The sequence below is a fragment of the Typopeltis vanoorti genome, chromosome 3 (genome assembly GCF_054136105.1).
Source record: "Typopeltis vanoorti isolate ZY-2024b chromosome 3, IOZ_Tvanoo_1.0, whole genome shotgun sequence".
NCBI lineage: Eukaryota > Metazoa > Arthropoda > Arachnida > Uropygi > Thelyphonidae > Typopeltis > Typopeltis vanoorti.
In genome coordinates this window covers 51,107,448-51,124,652 of record NC_143551.1, presented here as the reverse complement: position 1 = coordinate 51,124,652, position 17,205 = coordinate 51,107,448, and the positions used below count along the sequence as shown (strand labels likewise).

The following is a 17,205-nucleotide window of genomic DNA, read 5'->3' as shown; positions in this document are numbered from 1 at the left end:
TTGCCAAATGACTGAAATGAAAACTGAAAGCATGATGCATAGTGGAGCACACATGGAGTGAAGAACACTATAATATGGCTGTGAGAGAAACGAGAAGGATTTCTTGGCGCTCAATAGCAGATATTTAGGAAGTCTTTCATATAGAAAGAGACACATTTAAAAGTTATCAGTTATGTTATAACAATGATGACAGACCAGCTGTTGGGGTGGCAAAGAAGAGACATACATTGCTCTTTTAATGACTTTTTCTTTCATATAGAAAGAAAAATAAAGTTCTGAACTTTTGAATCCTTTCCTGCCACACTATTATCAGGAGAGCAAAGATCATGAATGATATGTTAGCACATTTCTGCTAACATATCATGAATGATATGTTAGCAGAAATGTGTGAGGAGAAAGGAGTGCAGTTTTTTAATATGTGGAATGGGACGAATTGAACTATATAAGAGTGATGGAATGTATTTGAATGGTTTTGGTGTGGGTCATTTGGAGAAGGAGTACTGCTGCTGGAAGGTATAGAAATGAGTGCAGAGAATGAATCTGATCAAGTAAGAAGTGATGTGAAAGAGCAGGAGAGTAAGAAAGGAGAGATTGAAGTGGTGGTTATGAATGAAGTAGTGGATAGCATAAGTATAGAGAATGAGAAGTGTGCAAGACAAATAGGGAGGCTCAGGGTGGACAGGGGAACAGAGTGAGAAAGGTTGATGCTCCAAGAGGATGTGAATGCATGTGTAGACAAAAAACAGGGAAGAGGATGAACTGGGATCAAGGGAAAAAACCGCTGGATTTGAATGTTCTAATATGAATAAGGAGAAAAAGAAATGGCTCGAGTTAAGTATGGAGAAGACACGTCTAATAAGCGGTATCAGTGAAACTTTCTATAGATCCATGAATGAATTATGTTCGTATATAAATGCTAGAAGTGTAAGAAACAAGACAAACGAAATGATTGCATTAGTTGAGTCTGTTCACCCAAGAATTGGTGGAATACGCGAGACATGGTTGGACAAAAAAATGACATTCTGACAAGAATAGAGATGGAAGGGTACAATGTGTTTCATGAAGATAGAAAGGGTAACAAGAGAGTGGGATTGTTATTGTTGACAGAGAAAGAGTTATGTCCATACAAGGTAGAGATGCAAGAGGGAAATAGTGCCAGTGGTTTTGAGACAGTATGGTGGGAGATAGAGGTGAATAGAATAAAATACTTAGTGGGATGTTATAGACCTGGTAATGTGGAAGTTAGTGACAATGAAATGTATAATCAAATTAGCCAAGCAAATAAGAATATAAACAGGCAATATAAACTGGGATGATGAGATAGCAACTGGAAGTAAAGAAAATGAGTGAGTTTTTGAGGGACAACTATCACAAGTTACATACTGCAACAGAAGGCACATGAGGACTGAGGGTCTTGGATTTGATCATCTCACCAGAGGATGTTATTATAAATGAGGTGTTATTATACCCTGATAAGTTTAGAATGTCATGATTCCACTCATCATTGTATAACAGAGTATAAACTATATACAATGCTTACTGAAAATACTTGTTATCTGGGTAATAGTAATGTGTGCTTTAAATACCAAGTATATTAACAAGAAAAGAAAGGAAGAAACTGTAAAATATCTAAAGGAGAGGTTATGTACTAGTGTAAAAAGAAAAAAAACATTTACTTTAAGAAATGGAAAGAATATTTAAGAAGATATACTAACATTGTATTGATAGTAATACTCAAATTTTGGTCAAATTGTTTTTTTATTTTATAAAAAAACAACAAAAAAAAGAAAACAATCAAGAAAATTCTATGCTTACGTATACTCCAAGAGAAGAAAGGGAGAAAGCAAACCTTTACCCCATACTGTCCTGTGCTAATGAGAGCGAGTAGTGGGAGAATCGGACACTGTGACGTCACAAGCATGTTTGCGCCTCGGGTGAACGGCCATACAGTAGTAGCCGATAGGAGTGGTATAAAAGGGTTGGAATTCTGGAATTCTTGGCAGGCTGTCTTGTGGACTCTACTCCCGAGTAAACCACTCTCTGATATCTCTCCGTCAACCACCCTTCTATCCATCTCACCAACCCTATGTCCATTCCCATATGCTGCAATTTACTGATTAGAATTCCATGTGGAATCCTGTCAAAGGCCTTGGCAAGGTCCAGTAGAATCACCGTAAACCCATTACCCTTATCCAGTTCAGCCGTCACTGTGTTATAATACGTGAGCAAGTTACTGAGGCATGACCTACCCTTCACAAAACCATGCTGTCCCCGATATAGTATCCCATTTTCTTCTATCCAATCTTGTATTTTCCTCTTGACTATTTTCTCTAAGACCTTGACAATGATTCCTGATATGCTAATCGGTCGGTAATTTACTACAGCAGTCTTGGAACCACCTTTATGCAGTGGAACTATTTTCCCCTCTTTCCACCCGCTCGGGACTAACCCAGACCCGAGACTCAAATTAAACAAAATGATCAAGGGTACTGACAATTCTTTAGCTGCTTCTCGTACAACACGAGCTGGTATACCATCCAATCCCACAGATGTATTGACATTGAGGTTATGCAATAGACTACTCACCTCCACTTCATTAACCACAATTCCCGTATAATCTACTGGTTTATTCGTTTCTGCAATGTCACCACCTGGATGATATACTTTTGCAAAGTGCTCACTCAGTAACTCAACTATCTCAACTGATTCAGTTACCTCCCTACCATCGACATTCTTTAAAATCAATCTGCCATGTACATTTTTCCTTTTACTTGCTACATATCTAAAAAACTGTTTAGGATTCTCTTTAGCCTGCATGGCCAATGTTCTTTCGTAATCCTTTTTTGCTTTTCTTACCACACTCGTCACCCTTCTGGCCTGTGCTTTATACCGTTCATGTGCCTGCCGGTCACCCTTCTCCTTAAATTCCTTCCATAGTTGTTTCTTTTTTTGCAACTCAAGCTTAATGGTGTTATTCATCCATTTAACCCCTACTTGATTTATTATTCGGACTCTAGGTATACAGTCAGCCATTGCTTCATGCAAGCACTTCTTAACTACCTCCCATGCACTATCAACTTCTAGTCCTTGCAGTTGTACATGCCATGGCACTGAACAATCAAACTCCTAAGCTTGTCATACTTTCCAGCCCGATAATTCCACATGTACCCTGTCTTAATTGAAAATTCTACACCTTTAGCCACCTCCCAAGTTAAGACCCTATGATCACTCTCACCGATTGGTGGCAATGTGGTCATATTTGTTACAGCCAAATCCTCAGATGTAATTACTAGGTCAAGCACTCTCTGACCCCTAGTATTTTCCATTACATGCTGTCGCAGATAGTTATCCCTTAATAACCGCATAAAACCCAGTTCCTTCCTCCCGTGCGTCCTCTCCTCACTCCAATCAATGCGACCATAGTTGAAATCTCCCATAATAATCACCCTCCTTCCACCCATTTCTTCTATTTGCTTGTGCATACTGTCACCACCATCTTTTCCATCACCTGGTCTATAGCAGCACCCAATTGTATATTTAGTTCTGCTAGCCACAATCTCACACCAAATGGCCTCAAATGTGCTCTTTTCTCTATCCTGCAATTCAACTTCTATTCTCCTTGGCTGGAGCTCATCAGCTATCATCAACAATACTCCTCCCCCCATTTTATTCTCTCTGTCATTCCTGAACACACTATACCCATCACATTCAATCCCACTAGTTATATCATCTACAGTCAGCCATGTTTCACTAATACCTATAACCTGTGGTCTGGAAGTGCCAACCATGGCCAAAAACTCTTCCTTCTTGTTCCTAATACTCCTAGTATTAGTGTACATGAATTTAAGACCCCCATTAGCCCCAACCCTACCTTGATGCCTTATATTAACTATCCCACTCAGATTTGTTGTCCTTATTTGCTCTGGCATATTATATTCATTCTTACATTCAACTGCCTCCATAAGGACTGTATCTCTACTCCCCCCCCCTTAACAAATCTAGTTTCCCTGAATTTGCACATCCAATTCAACAATTTGCACATTCTGATCATACATTTCTTGAATAACAATAATGTCAAGTTATGACATAGGTGTGTACTAACCTTTTTTATAGAAATTCGTTTTCCATGGTAAGTGACTCCCTGAGGTGTTTCTATGGTAACATCCTGCAATCATAAAATGTTGCCATAAATGTTAGTTATGCCAATGTTTATAATACAATTAATGTTAATGAAATCAGAAGAATATCTATTTTTAAATCAAGCTAAGGCTAAATTTAGTACAAAAACTTTAGTTTTAAAACCAACAGTATTCAATTACCATATAAATCTCTTGGCAGGCATTAAGTGAGTAAATTCCTCTGCTTGCCACCAAAAGCTTGTCAGTTCAAATCCCAGTGAGGTGCACGTGTGTTAAAAACTCTTCACATATAAGATTCTATCTTTGGGATTTTACTAAGGTTATCAAAAACTGAGCTGGCTTCATTTCAGCCAGACTTATCTTATTATGACTTAGCTCAACAATCCTGTTAAGCATGCCTTTTATCATCTATAATGTTTTCACCGATTCGACAGACCAGACCCTTCAAGTTTGATTATATCCACTTGGAAGCCAGGAAGAAAAATCAGTATGGAAAACACCCAAGGGATACTTAATGTCAAAGACTTCATATGTCATTTAGCTTGTATGTCCACTATTAATTTTGAAGGTGAACTGTAAATTTACAGTTAACTGTGAATTTAATGTTTAACCTCCCTACCAGCCAGAACGTGTATATATACATCCAGCAAATCCTGGTTATGATTCATATCTGTTGAAATAACACGGATAAGAAGTGCAATTTGGCCCTCATGTCTATTAGAAGGTAGGATAACCCTTTACACTGACAAGAACACTTAACAGATTACCTCACATACATAGCTACATTCAGTTGCCTGTAGCAAGAAATGCAGTTGCTTGACGTTTGCTTGGTAACTGAAATCTTAGTTATATTAGACTAAATGCCTCAAGTTATTTAATTCTTCTACTACTTTTATTGTGTGTTTTAATGCCAGGTGCAAAAAAAACAATTGTATCACCTTGGAAGACTTTTTTTTTTTTTTTTTGCTAATCATCTTAGTCGCCAATACATTTCATTCTCTCAGAACTTGATCCAAGATAATTATTTTTGTCAAACAATTATTTTTATAAATTAATGAAAATTACATCTTAAAAAAATACAGCCTACATCTGTTCCAAATTAAGTTTTTATTTCTTGTTCATAATTTCAGTTTGAAGATTACTTCAGATTGTGTGAAGGTTCACACTTTTACGATTTTGCTTTATAGAGAACTACTCGTATACATAAAATCATATCACATAATGTACAATCATTATAACATAACCTGTAGCACTTCTTTGCACTTCAACTTTCTGGTTTCCACAAATCGCTCATTACAAATTGAAGAAAACGGCTGTTATGAAGTAAACTGTCTGCATATATTTTTCTGCTAATTCAGATATTTATCTAATAGTTTTGAAGTAGTGATACTTTCCCTATACTTTATCATTCAAAAACACATTTAGGTACATGCATCAAAAGTGAAATTTCATTTCCAAAATATTCATAAATAATAGAATTAAAACTTTATTTCACCTTTGATGGCTAATCCCCCTCTAAAACTAACACACACAAACACACATTATAAATTAGCAAATTTTGTATATTTTGTCATTTCTCATTTATATTATTTCCTGATTACTATAAATCAAGAAATTGTGATATGTGATATTGGGTAACTGGGGAAATTCATGTTTAAAAAATGGTGCCATCCTACAAAAGCAATATCAGAGTAAAATGTTTCTAACATCTGCTAATCAATTAGAACGATGAAAAACAGAAATTTCTGCATGTATTTGGCCACTGCTTGGGACTTTTAAGTGTCTACTGGAACATGTTCTTTCCTCTCTTTCTCAGTAATCTTTTTAGCCTACAGCCTGTTAGTCAAACAGAAAGGAACATTAGCAAGTATATCTAAGACAATTCATTTCTGAGATGGCAAATAGCAGAAACATTAAGGGTAAAAAAGAAAAGTTTGGGAGATGCAGAAAAATTGGAGCCTTTCAAGTAGCTCTTACTCTACTGATGATAATGAGAGAAGTTTTTATTTTTAAATGGCTCTAAAGATAGCAATTCTGCCTGTAATTTAGAAATGTCTTCATGCAGAAGATGAGTGATCGTCACTAAATGCACATCAGTATTTTAGGCTTCTTCTATTTCTAGACAATGGTATTCTTTCCATCAGCAAGTTGAGTATAGTTTGCATTCTCACAGTACACTCTGGAGCCCAATAGATCAACATGCTATTTACATTTATAGGGGTCTTGATTGTGCAAGAAAAACAATTCATTCTCATCATGAAGTATTTGCATTTTTAGAATAATGAGGAATAAGATCAGGCAACACATCCTTACCCTATATGATTTTCTAATGAAAATTTGTCAGAAATTTAGATCACCATACATTCCTGTGAGAGAGAGACATGAGTACTGATGAAAGCTTTATGCCATTCAAAGGCAGATTGAAATGTAAGCAGTGTATTCCCCAAAAGGAAGCAAAGTATGGTATAAATTTATGTTTTGAGAAGTGCAAAGTGGCTATGGGATTTTAAACCTTATACAGGAGAGCAGACCTGTAGTTGAGCATAATAAATATTCGGATCTTCCCTTGTTCGATGTGTGTTGTAATAGTTACTAGACCCCTTACTGGGGAAAGGTTACTGAGTTACAATGGATAACTACTAAATGTGTCCTGAACTTGCTGATTTGCTTTTTCAGTATCATAGAGATAGTTATTGTACTGTAAATGTAAAAAGGTGAGAACAGTCCTCATCTGGCATCAAGAAAACTATTGAATGGGGAAATCCAAGCTTATCAGTAAGGGAAAGTCTTTGAACTATGTCTTCCCTGCATAATCCATCAATGGAATCAATAGAGAAGCATGATTTCAAGAAAGACAAACCCACTGCTGTATGTGCATACAACATCACTATGGGTGGAGTCTACAGGTGTGATCAGTAGCTATCATTTTACTCTGTAACGAGGACACAACATAAAAAAAAAATATTTAAAGAAGTCTTGGGACTTATATTAGATTTTTTTTTTATTTTTAGGAACAGTTTATTTTTAGGAACAGTCTCCTATGCAAGAAAAAATGTCTACTTTAACATATCTAGATAACAGAGTAGAAATTGTGAAAGCACTAATACAAATTTATGCTCCTACAGCAAGCAGGAAAACAGACAATCCTTCCAGACTTGTGGTTGAGCACTGCTAACACATTATCGCTAACAGCTAAAAAATCAGAAAAGAGACAATCTGGCATCCTAAATATAAAAGTGCTTTGTGTGTTCACCCTTGTTTAAACAAGGGTGAACACACAAAGCACTTTTACATTCAGGACATCAGATTATTTGTCTCCTTTATTCCATACTGTTCAAGATATATAAATTTGGAACAGTATGAAAACAAAAATGTTCCCTTTCAGGGCCATCAAAACAGTCCTTTTCCAAATTACTATTGATAGAAAAATGCCCGAGTGTAGTGATTCCAATTTCTCTTGAAGAGGAATTTGTTTAAGTTATTTTTACAACACACAGAATATACACTGTTCCTCTTGAAGTGGCTAATAATAGTACTTTTTTTTTTTTGAGGGAATAAAATAAAAATAGGAAGGACCATCAGAACACATGCCTTCTAGGTGCAAATACTTTCTTTTCCTCTTATGCCTACAATCACAAAAGTTTGAAAATCTATAATAAGTTGATGCTATTAACATCAGAGATAAGACTAAACATGTTTTATCAAGCCTCCAATAAACTGGGTGATGGCCTTGCACCATGATATTTACAGAATCAAATTCATCTACTCACCTAAATATTTTCATAAGCATTTGTGAAAGTATTAAGGATTCTAATTCGAGCCATTTAGGTATATAAAAAAAAAACAGCGACTGTCTCCAGTTGGCTACCCAAGCAAGCTTACTTATCTCAATCAGGAAAATTATTCAGTCAAATAAGGCCATGATTTTGTTTTGATTGGAATTATGGCAGAAACAACTATGAGACAAATACATTGTGTGTTTGATAGGTTCCAGTGATTTGCCTGTTTGCTGAGAAATGCAGCTTCCTGGAAAAACCATATCAGTATGACACTGACTTATTTTCAGTTGAAAAGTCCTGATGGCGCTCATAGTACTACATAGATTTCGAACCCAGGTTTTCTAACCAAAGAAAACTGTTGCACTCTCCTCACATCTGCTTTAGAGGCATAACTATAGATCACATATCTCATATCTGTGAAACACACATTTGCCGACTGATTTGTTTGTGGTGCATCGGGGAAGAGCCCTTATTTCTAAAAAGGAATTGGGATAATTTTTCCATTGTTTGAGAAATGCCATTTATAAAACAATCTCTTAGTCACAGTTCTTACAGAGCAAAGTTTTCTGGATGAGCTGCGAAATCCTCACTTTTTTTACAACTGGCAAATGAAAAAGTAGCACTTGGAAGAGTTCCTGCTGTTCGTCTTAGCACACCAAGCTTCCAGTTTTACATTACTTAAAAGGAGAAACAAGAAATATAGCTACTTTCGGAATATAGAAAATGGTGTTATTATTATTGTAGTAATATTTTACTAAAAATGGAATAAAGGGACTCTTTTCATGTACATATCAATTTATATCAGAAAACTTATTGTGTTACATAAAGTACAATATATTCTATAATAACAGTAGAGTGATAATAACAATAGTTACATAACAATAATATAATATTCTGTTATTCTTATTCAGCCTGTAAAAACAAATAAGATTAACTATTACTGTTATTATCAAATTTTTATTTCTAATGAAAAAAAAAAAGGGAAACAGTTACTATTAGAACATGCTATTTTCTGAATACCTATAGAACAATCCTCAACAGAAGATGCCCATGTAATCTCATAATACTAAAATTGTTTTCCATGAAATCTTATTTTTTATCAGGGGAAAAAATGCCGAAATGGGGTGCATAAGGGTCAAAGCTGTATAACCGAGAGGAGACTTCTACACGGCCTTTAAAAGGAATGCAGAGAACAAACCAGGGCTTCTGACCTAATGTCCAATTCTCACCTTCTCATGGTACACCCTGTTAGGTATCTACCTGGATACTGAAAGAACGAACACGGGCTGGCAATTTGGGATTAAGCTGACCAAATTGTATTTTTATTGGCTTAAATGACATGACAGAATTTCATGCTGGCTGGGGGTATCACTCAGTTAAACAAGGCTCCTGCTGTTTTCACCAGGAAACCAGAGCGAACAGCAAAAAGTCAGCTACTGGAACAAACCCTGAAAATGAAAATCCTGATAAAAACTCACCTTGACAAGACCTCACTTAAAAAAAAAATAAACAAAACTACAATAAAACTGTAACCATTTCATACATTAAAGAGATATCAGACAAAATAAACAGAATACTACAAAAATACAACCTTAAAGCCACCTTTAAACCTCCTGCAAAATTAAAGAACTTACTCAACTCATCCAAGGATCCATTCATCCATTGCCCATCCTGGGGTACACCGTATTCATTGCACCTATAATTTGCCCTATATAGGGGGAAACAGGATGCACAATTCCTATAAAAAAAATTCATTAAATATTAATAAAATTAAGGGAATATTAGATCCCACATTGTTTTAAAACTGAATAAGAAACTCAAAGATTGGAATCAGAGAGTTTCATGCCGAATATAGTATAAAAAACTATAAAAGTATCGGCGAATACTAGCGTGAGCTGAATGCAAGTAGTCCTAGAATGTAATACAAACACGGGCAACTCGTTGCAAAGGTGGGGAAAGTTCTGATCACTATTCTTTGGTATTTACCACAATGTAAATACACATTTCCTAGGAATCCTTTCTTTTAGGCTTACACGGTGATCCGAATGCATTTTTGAAAATTATGGAGACAACTACCGTGTTTGAATAAAAAGTTTAGTTTAATATAACTAAAATCTACATTCGACGTTTCGACCTTTATGTCAAGGTCATCTTCTGGAGCATACAACTATACACAGGAAACAAGCTATACTACAATCAAACTGGTTTGTTAAAGACACTGACCAACCGCTACAACAATTGTTGGCCTGATCTCTGGTGAAAAAATAAATAAATAAATAAATATATATATATATATATATATATATATATATATATAAAAATAAAAATTTAAAAAAAATTAATAAAAAATTATACATCAACGCTAGAGTCCTATTATTAGTGTTGTCTACTATATACATATATTAACATCATTCCAGCCAGTTGGTATGGAATGGCTTCTAATACTAGCTAAGGATTGGCTAGAGTCCTGACTTATGCTGGATCTTTCATATTAGGTAGGCTGAATGTGTGCCATCCAGATCCTTGGAATTTTCATGCCATCTTTGTTGTTGATATTTGGGTGGTTTATCAGGATTTCGCAGCATTCCTTAAATTTCCTTTCGTACCAGGTTTATGTGCGGTGTAAGGAGCAGGTGCTTTTCCAGTTGATTTGGTGTAAGGTGTTGAGTGCGTGGTCTGAGAAGCCTGCTTCACCATAATGGTTATATTTAATGTGTCTAATGTGTTCTTTCTTGCGTATAGGGATTGTCCTTCCTGTTTCACCAATGTACGGTAAGTTACAGGTGCAGTGGATGCAAGAGACTCCAGGATGTGCTAATGGGAGGAGAGGATCCTTAGAGGAGTTGAATATGGTTTTAAGTTTAGTGGGTGTTTTAAAGGTGGCATTGAGGTTATAATGTTGTAGGATTCTGTTGATTTTTTCTGAAAACCCTTTAATGTATGGGATGGCTATGGTTTTGCTGTAATCTAGATTTGTTGTAGTTTTGTAGAGTATTTTATTAACAGTATTTTTGTTATAGCCATTATTTATGAATGTGTCACTAATGATTTTTAGTTCTTGTTTCAGGGCTTGCTGGTTAGAGCAAATAGTTGTGGCTCTGTTTTTAAGGGTGTTAATGACTCCATATTTTTGTGATGGGTGGTGGTACGAATTAGCATGTATGTATTGGCCAGTGTGTGTCGGTTTTCGGTAGACCATGAAGGATAGACTACCTGATAGACCACACTAGTCACACATCTACCTGAAGGAAGATGCGACTAGTGTGTCTAGAAACGGACAATCCCTAACCAGCAAGCCCTGAAACAAGAACTAAAAATTATTAGTGACACATTCATAAATAATGGCTATAACAAAAATACTCTTCCAGCATAAGTCAGGACTCTAGCCAATCCTTAGCTAGTATTAGAAACCATTCCATACCAACTGGCTGGAATGATGTTAATATATGTATATAGTAGACCACACTAATAATAGGACTCTAGCGTTGATGTATAATTTTTTATTAATTTTTTTTAAAATTTTTATTTTTATTTTTTTATATATACATATATTTTTTTTTTCACCAGAGGTCAGGCCAACAATTGTTGTAGCGGTTGGTCAGTGTCTTTACCAAACCAGTTTGACTGTAGTATAGCTTGTTTCCTGTGTATAGTTGTATGCTCCAGAAGATGACCTTGACATAAAGGTCGAAACGTCGAATGTAGATTTTAGTTATATTAAACTAAACTTTTTATTCAAACACTGTAGTTGTCTCCATAATTTTCAAAAATACATTTCCTAGGAAATGTATGCTATTATTACATTATGGTAGGGTGGTCACTACCCAGACCGGTTTCAGCCTTTATTGAGGCTTCATCACTGAGTAGCTAGACCAAATTATTAATACCAAAGGGTATAGCGAAAAGAACTGGCTCTTTATATTTAAGTAACTTCGTGGGTGCACCTTTTTGGACAACTTGTATAGCAGAGTATATAAGTTCTTTTCGCTATACCCTTTGGTATTAATAATTTGGCCTAGCTACTCACTGATGAAGCCTCAATAAAGGCTGAAACCGGTCTGGGTAGTGATCTCCCTACCATAATGTAATAACAGCATACATTTCCTAGGAAATGTGTTTTTACATTGTGGTAAATACCAAAGAATAGTGATCAGAACTTTCCCCACCTTTGCACCGAGTTGCCCGTGTTTGTACTACATTCTAGGACTACTTGCATTCAGCTCACGCTAGTATTCGCCGATACTTTTATAGTTTTTTATACTATATTCGGCATGAAACTCTGATTCCAATCTTTGAGTTTCTTATTCGGTTTTAAAACAATGTGGGATCTAATATCCCCTTAATTTTATTAATGTTTATATCGCCGAAATGAAGCCTGTTGGCTCTTTATATTTAAGTTCATTAAATATAACTATGGTCAAGCTGGTCTTTCTGATCATGCCCTGAACACTTTACATAGAATTGACTGGAAAAGCATCAAGACATGGTATGATTGTAAATTTAAGGAGGCCTGTGAGATTGTTATCAATCACCCTAATCTTAATAATGATAGTCTAAAAATCCCAATCATATGGAAGGCACATATTCTACCCACTTAAACTTTCTCTCTAAGAGTTAATTTTAAATAGAACTATAGGTAAACTAGTCTCCTAAATCTAAACTAGAAGACATTTTCTTCTATTTCAGATACTTGGTATTGTTGGAGTAGCTAGACTTTACTATTTTACACTAAAATGGTAAGAGTATGTTCCCCAAGTGATTTACTTTTAATAATATAACAATTGTCATGTTAAATTAGGACATCATTTTCACCATAACAAAACTATCTCTGATGTTGTCTTAAATAGAAGATAGCTTTGATGTAGTTAATTTATTTTATTTCATTTATTTCTTGTAATTTTATTTTCACTAGAGGTCAGGCTAGTAGAATAACTGTTGATCAAATCATTGTCTCCTAAGCATACAACATGAAATGTAATTTAGCTTGTCACTGTATATACAGTCATACCCCCGAAGTTACGCGGCAGGTGGGACCAACAAAAAGCGCGCAAGTCAAATTCGCGTAACTCGGGTATAATTTTGCATACAAACATACAAAATATTAGTTAATTGGGACCAAAGGTTTACAAAAACACCTATATTTTTTAAGAAATATAATCATAATTGTAGTTTTTCATACATAAAAAAAAAAAAGTTATTTCGATGTCAATGGTTTCATAAAATCTAATAGATTCGTCTGACAGCATAATGCCTTTTTCTTGTCACGCAAAAATTTCTTCATAGCAAGTTAATGATTTTTTTATTCCTTACCTTGTGGCTACAATTTGTTGCTCGTTAGAATCTATGTCCTCCAAAATCTGTAAACCTTTCTTTTATGATTGTTCTTACTGTAGATTCCTGTAGATCAAACTTCTTTGCTAGCTCACAAATTTTCATTCCACCTTCAAAATCCTTAATAATGTTGAATTTTGTTTCCAAAGTCAATGTTTTTCTTTTCTTGCTAGCTGTAGAAGAATCAGACTTGCTTCCTTTGGACGATATTATTTTTTTATGTGATAAAATTTTTATCAAGAACATAACATTAAACAATCACAAGGTTTGTAGATTATAAAAATCATGTATGAAGGAGACTGCACGAAACACGTCAGTGTTTGTTCACAGCATGTGCAACACTGGCGAATGCGGCCGGCACCAGAAAGATATGACTAGTGGTGAGGTGTGAAGCAGGACTGGAATACATACATATATGAAACCGCGTAACTCCAGATTCGTGCAAATTGGGGTATGACTGTATATGTGTATACTCCAGTTGATGACCTTAATGTGAAGGTCGAAACATTGAGAAATTAAAATAGTTATTTATAACACAGTTGTAGAGTCCATAATTTGTGTAAAATGAATGCTGATCACCATGTAACACTAAAGGCAAGGATTCATATCTAACTTTCATGACATAAAGATAACTTTTTAAGAACGAACAATAACAGGTAATGGTATTAGTAAAAATTACAGTTTTTGCTTATCACTATTCCCTAAACAACTGAATACTGGGATTCAGCAAGAATAGAAACTAGTGGTTTGAATAATCAAATAGCAATGAAACAGTACAGATATAGACAGATAAGAGAATAATTATTTCATTGCATTTCTTGATGGGTAAAATGAAATTATAGATTTCGGATACAGAAACGTGAAGTATGCACACTGCGGAAAGTACGAAATACGAACGATAAAAAAGTAGATATCTATAATTTAGTTACTATGGGTAGCTTTTGCGGTGCAGACAGGCAATTGGAATACTTCAAATTGAACATAAAATTTAAATCAATTCCGCATATTATGTCTTCTCACATAATTTCATCATATATGTATTTTACAATGGTTAATTAACAGAATTCCTATTACTGAAATGAACACTCTACAAATAACAATAATAATAATCTGTTTTGTTTTTAATGTTTTTCAAGTCAAGAGGTCAAAGGTTACAACTCTGCTATAATAAAATTTGATAAATTCAGCAATATCATTGCCTTATTTTTCTTGTGTGGGAGAAACATGGTATGTTCTGTTGGCAAAATTAGCAAGAAAATAATTGTGCACTTTCCTTTCAAAACACAAAGAAAGAATACTGCAAATTCACCCAATGAAAAATAAAATAGTACACATTTTTCTTCTTACTAATATCCATTTTTTTCTTGTAGTACAAAGAAGAAATCAATGCACATTTTAAAAAAGACATTTTCTTCTAGTTCAGATACTTGGCATTGTTGGAGTAGCTAGACTTTACTATTTTACACTAAAATGGTATGAGCATGTTCCCTAAGTGATTTCCTTTTGTAACAATTGTCTTGTGAATGATTCTGAAAATAAATTATCTGAAATATCTGCAGGTTGAATAGGTTGATAACCCACCCAAAATTTAGCCAGTTACATAACACATGTGCACCTTTTCTTTTTAAATTCAACTCCCCCCCCAAGATAATTGTATCAAATAATTTATAACTTTTTGATAATAAAAGTGAAAGTGTGATTATTATAAATTAAGAAATTATTTTCGTATAAATACTGTATCAGCCTGTAAAACAAATATCAGAATTTCTGTTGAGAATGTCTGCTAATTCAATGATTGAAAACAAAACAAGACATTGCTGATGTATTCTTCACTAACTGCAGCTTGAGGTACTTCAGTGTGACTTGTGGGAAGTGTTCTCTCGTCTTTCTCAATAGCAGTGAGAGTAATCTAAGTCTTTAGCCTTTTCCTCCAGCTGAGAGGATTATTATTGAGTATTTCTAATATAGATTATTTCAGAAATAGCAACCATCATCAGTAGAAGTAGTAATATTTAGAATTTTTAAGGAAAAAAAACATTACTTAACTCATTGTGTCATAAATATAAACAGTTTTATATGGTGTTTTTAAAAACATTTTAAGAACTAGCACCTACTGAACTTTCTTTTTTTGTGGCATGCATATAAACAGTTTTACATGGTGAAAATATAGCACAGTGATTCTAAAACTTAGAATCATTTCAGCAGACAGTTGATTTTAGATTACAAAGAAAGAGACTGTAATTAGAAGTACCTGCTTCGACAGATACAACATTATTGCCTTATTTATTTTTTTCAAAACGGTAAAACAAAATAATAGATTTTGAATATTGTTTATGAAACTTTCAAATTTAGACAGTAGTTATGCAATTCATTTCCAGGAGAGGAGAAGGACGTGGGGTGCAGTTGAAAATCTTCAAAACTGGGCATAAATTTTGAATCAGTCCATATATGATATCCTTCATATATTTTCAACATATCTGCAGTGGTTAAAGACGGGATATTATAGTAATGTGCAGCCTACAAAAAAAAAAAAAAAAAATTTTGCAATTTTAAACAAAAACGAAGGCAAAGAGTCCCTGCTAATATTGGATATAAATTTTTGATATTAAAAAAAAGTCTCAGAATTGGAAACCAAGGAATGCAATTTAACATTTTTTTTTTAATGAACAATAAACAAGTGTGATGATCCATATAATGGTATTTTGCAAGGAAAGAATATAAAAGGTCACTTTTATTTCAATAAATGTCATTTAAAAAATTTAAAATTTTTAACATAATTTCCAATGCACACAAACATTTGAAAACTGCACAAAAAAAAAGAAAAGAAAATATTGTCAGTAAAATGAAAGAATAAATTGTCTTGTTCCATTACACTGATTTGAAGAATAAGACAACAAATTTGCTATGACTAAATACATTCAGTGCAAAGGCTGATCTCTGGTCATTTCAGGTTTGATTATTTCTTTTCAAATGTGTGAAATTAGTTTCTATTTTTGGGAAGAGACAGTAAATAATTTTTGCAGCAAAAAGAGGTCAAATATCAACAGACAGTAAACAAAATTCCAAGTAACACAGAACACTAAGTGACAAGAAGATGGCTTAATTCCAGTTAATCCACTAATGGTTCTAAATTCATTGTTAAGGGATTAGCAGAGGAGGGTAATTATATGATAAAAGGCAGAATGCCATTGAATTTTTGATCCATGAAAAATACTAGGGTGGTCTGACTATTTCATCTACCTCAGCTAGTTGGGAGATTAAATGAGAGACCTAAACATATGTTGAAATTTATGTAAAACTGATACGCAAGTATCAAACTTGCAACAACACTGAAATGCCTTCAAGATAAAATGTAGGCCAAACAAGAGAAACAAGTAATGGTGTTGATTAATCACTGCCCTATGCTATAATACATGTATTCTTTTGTTCCAAGTCCTTAAGGATAAAGTCTGTATTTTTAAAGTTGCCAAGTCCTTAAGGATAAAATCTGTATTTTTAAAGTTGTTGTCCCCATACAAAATTTAAAGCAACACACACACACACAAAGAATAAACAGTATGACAAGAATGAGAGTTCAGCTATTTCAAGAATGAGCAAGAGATTGAAGAAAAACCAAAGATTATGCTCTATAATACATAGAATCCAAAGCAGAAATGAATTCTCTGCTACTAAATACAAACTGATTTCAGTTTTAGACCAAAGACATTATCTAATAAAGATGTTACAGAGAACAGAAATTTTGCCTGAAAAAGTATCACAACTTTAAAAATAAATAAGGAAGTTGAAAGCCACTATATAAACTGAGAAGTACCCTTCAGATATTGATTTGAAAGATTTTGAAATTTTACCCTTCAAAACATGCAATCCATTGTTGTAATGGAATGAAATTCCATTACAGTCCATGCGGTTAGCCTAGTGGCGTTGCGCTTCGCAACCATATAACTGGGGAAGGAGTG

The 17,205-nt window shown here is 34.3% G+C and overlaps 1 protein-coding gene across 4 annotated transcripts in view; it reads right to left on the bottom strand.

The window, feature by feature from the left end:
• l(2)k01209 (uridine-cytidine kinase-like lethal (2) k01209) overlaps window positions 1–17,205 on the bottom strand; it is a 269,918-nt gene that overhangs the window by 48,408 nt on the left and 204,305 nt on the right. For 3 of the 4 annotated variants that reach the window (XM_090390605.1, XM_090390608.1, XM_090390606.1), the window contains one exon: window positions 4,103–4,165. The exons of the other annotated variant lie outside the window; for it this stretch is intronic. In XM_090390605.1, the coding sequence (XP_090246731.1) occupies window positions 4,103–4,165 (63 nt within the window). The remainder of the gene's footprint in view (window positions 1–4,102; window positions 4,166–17,205) is intronic. 4 annotated transcript variants of the gene reach the window in all.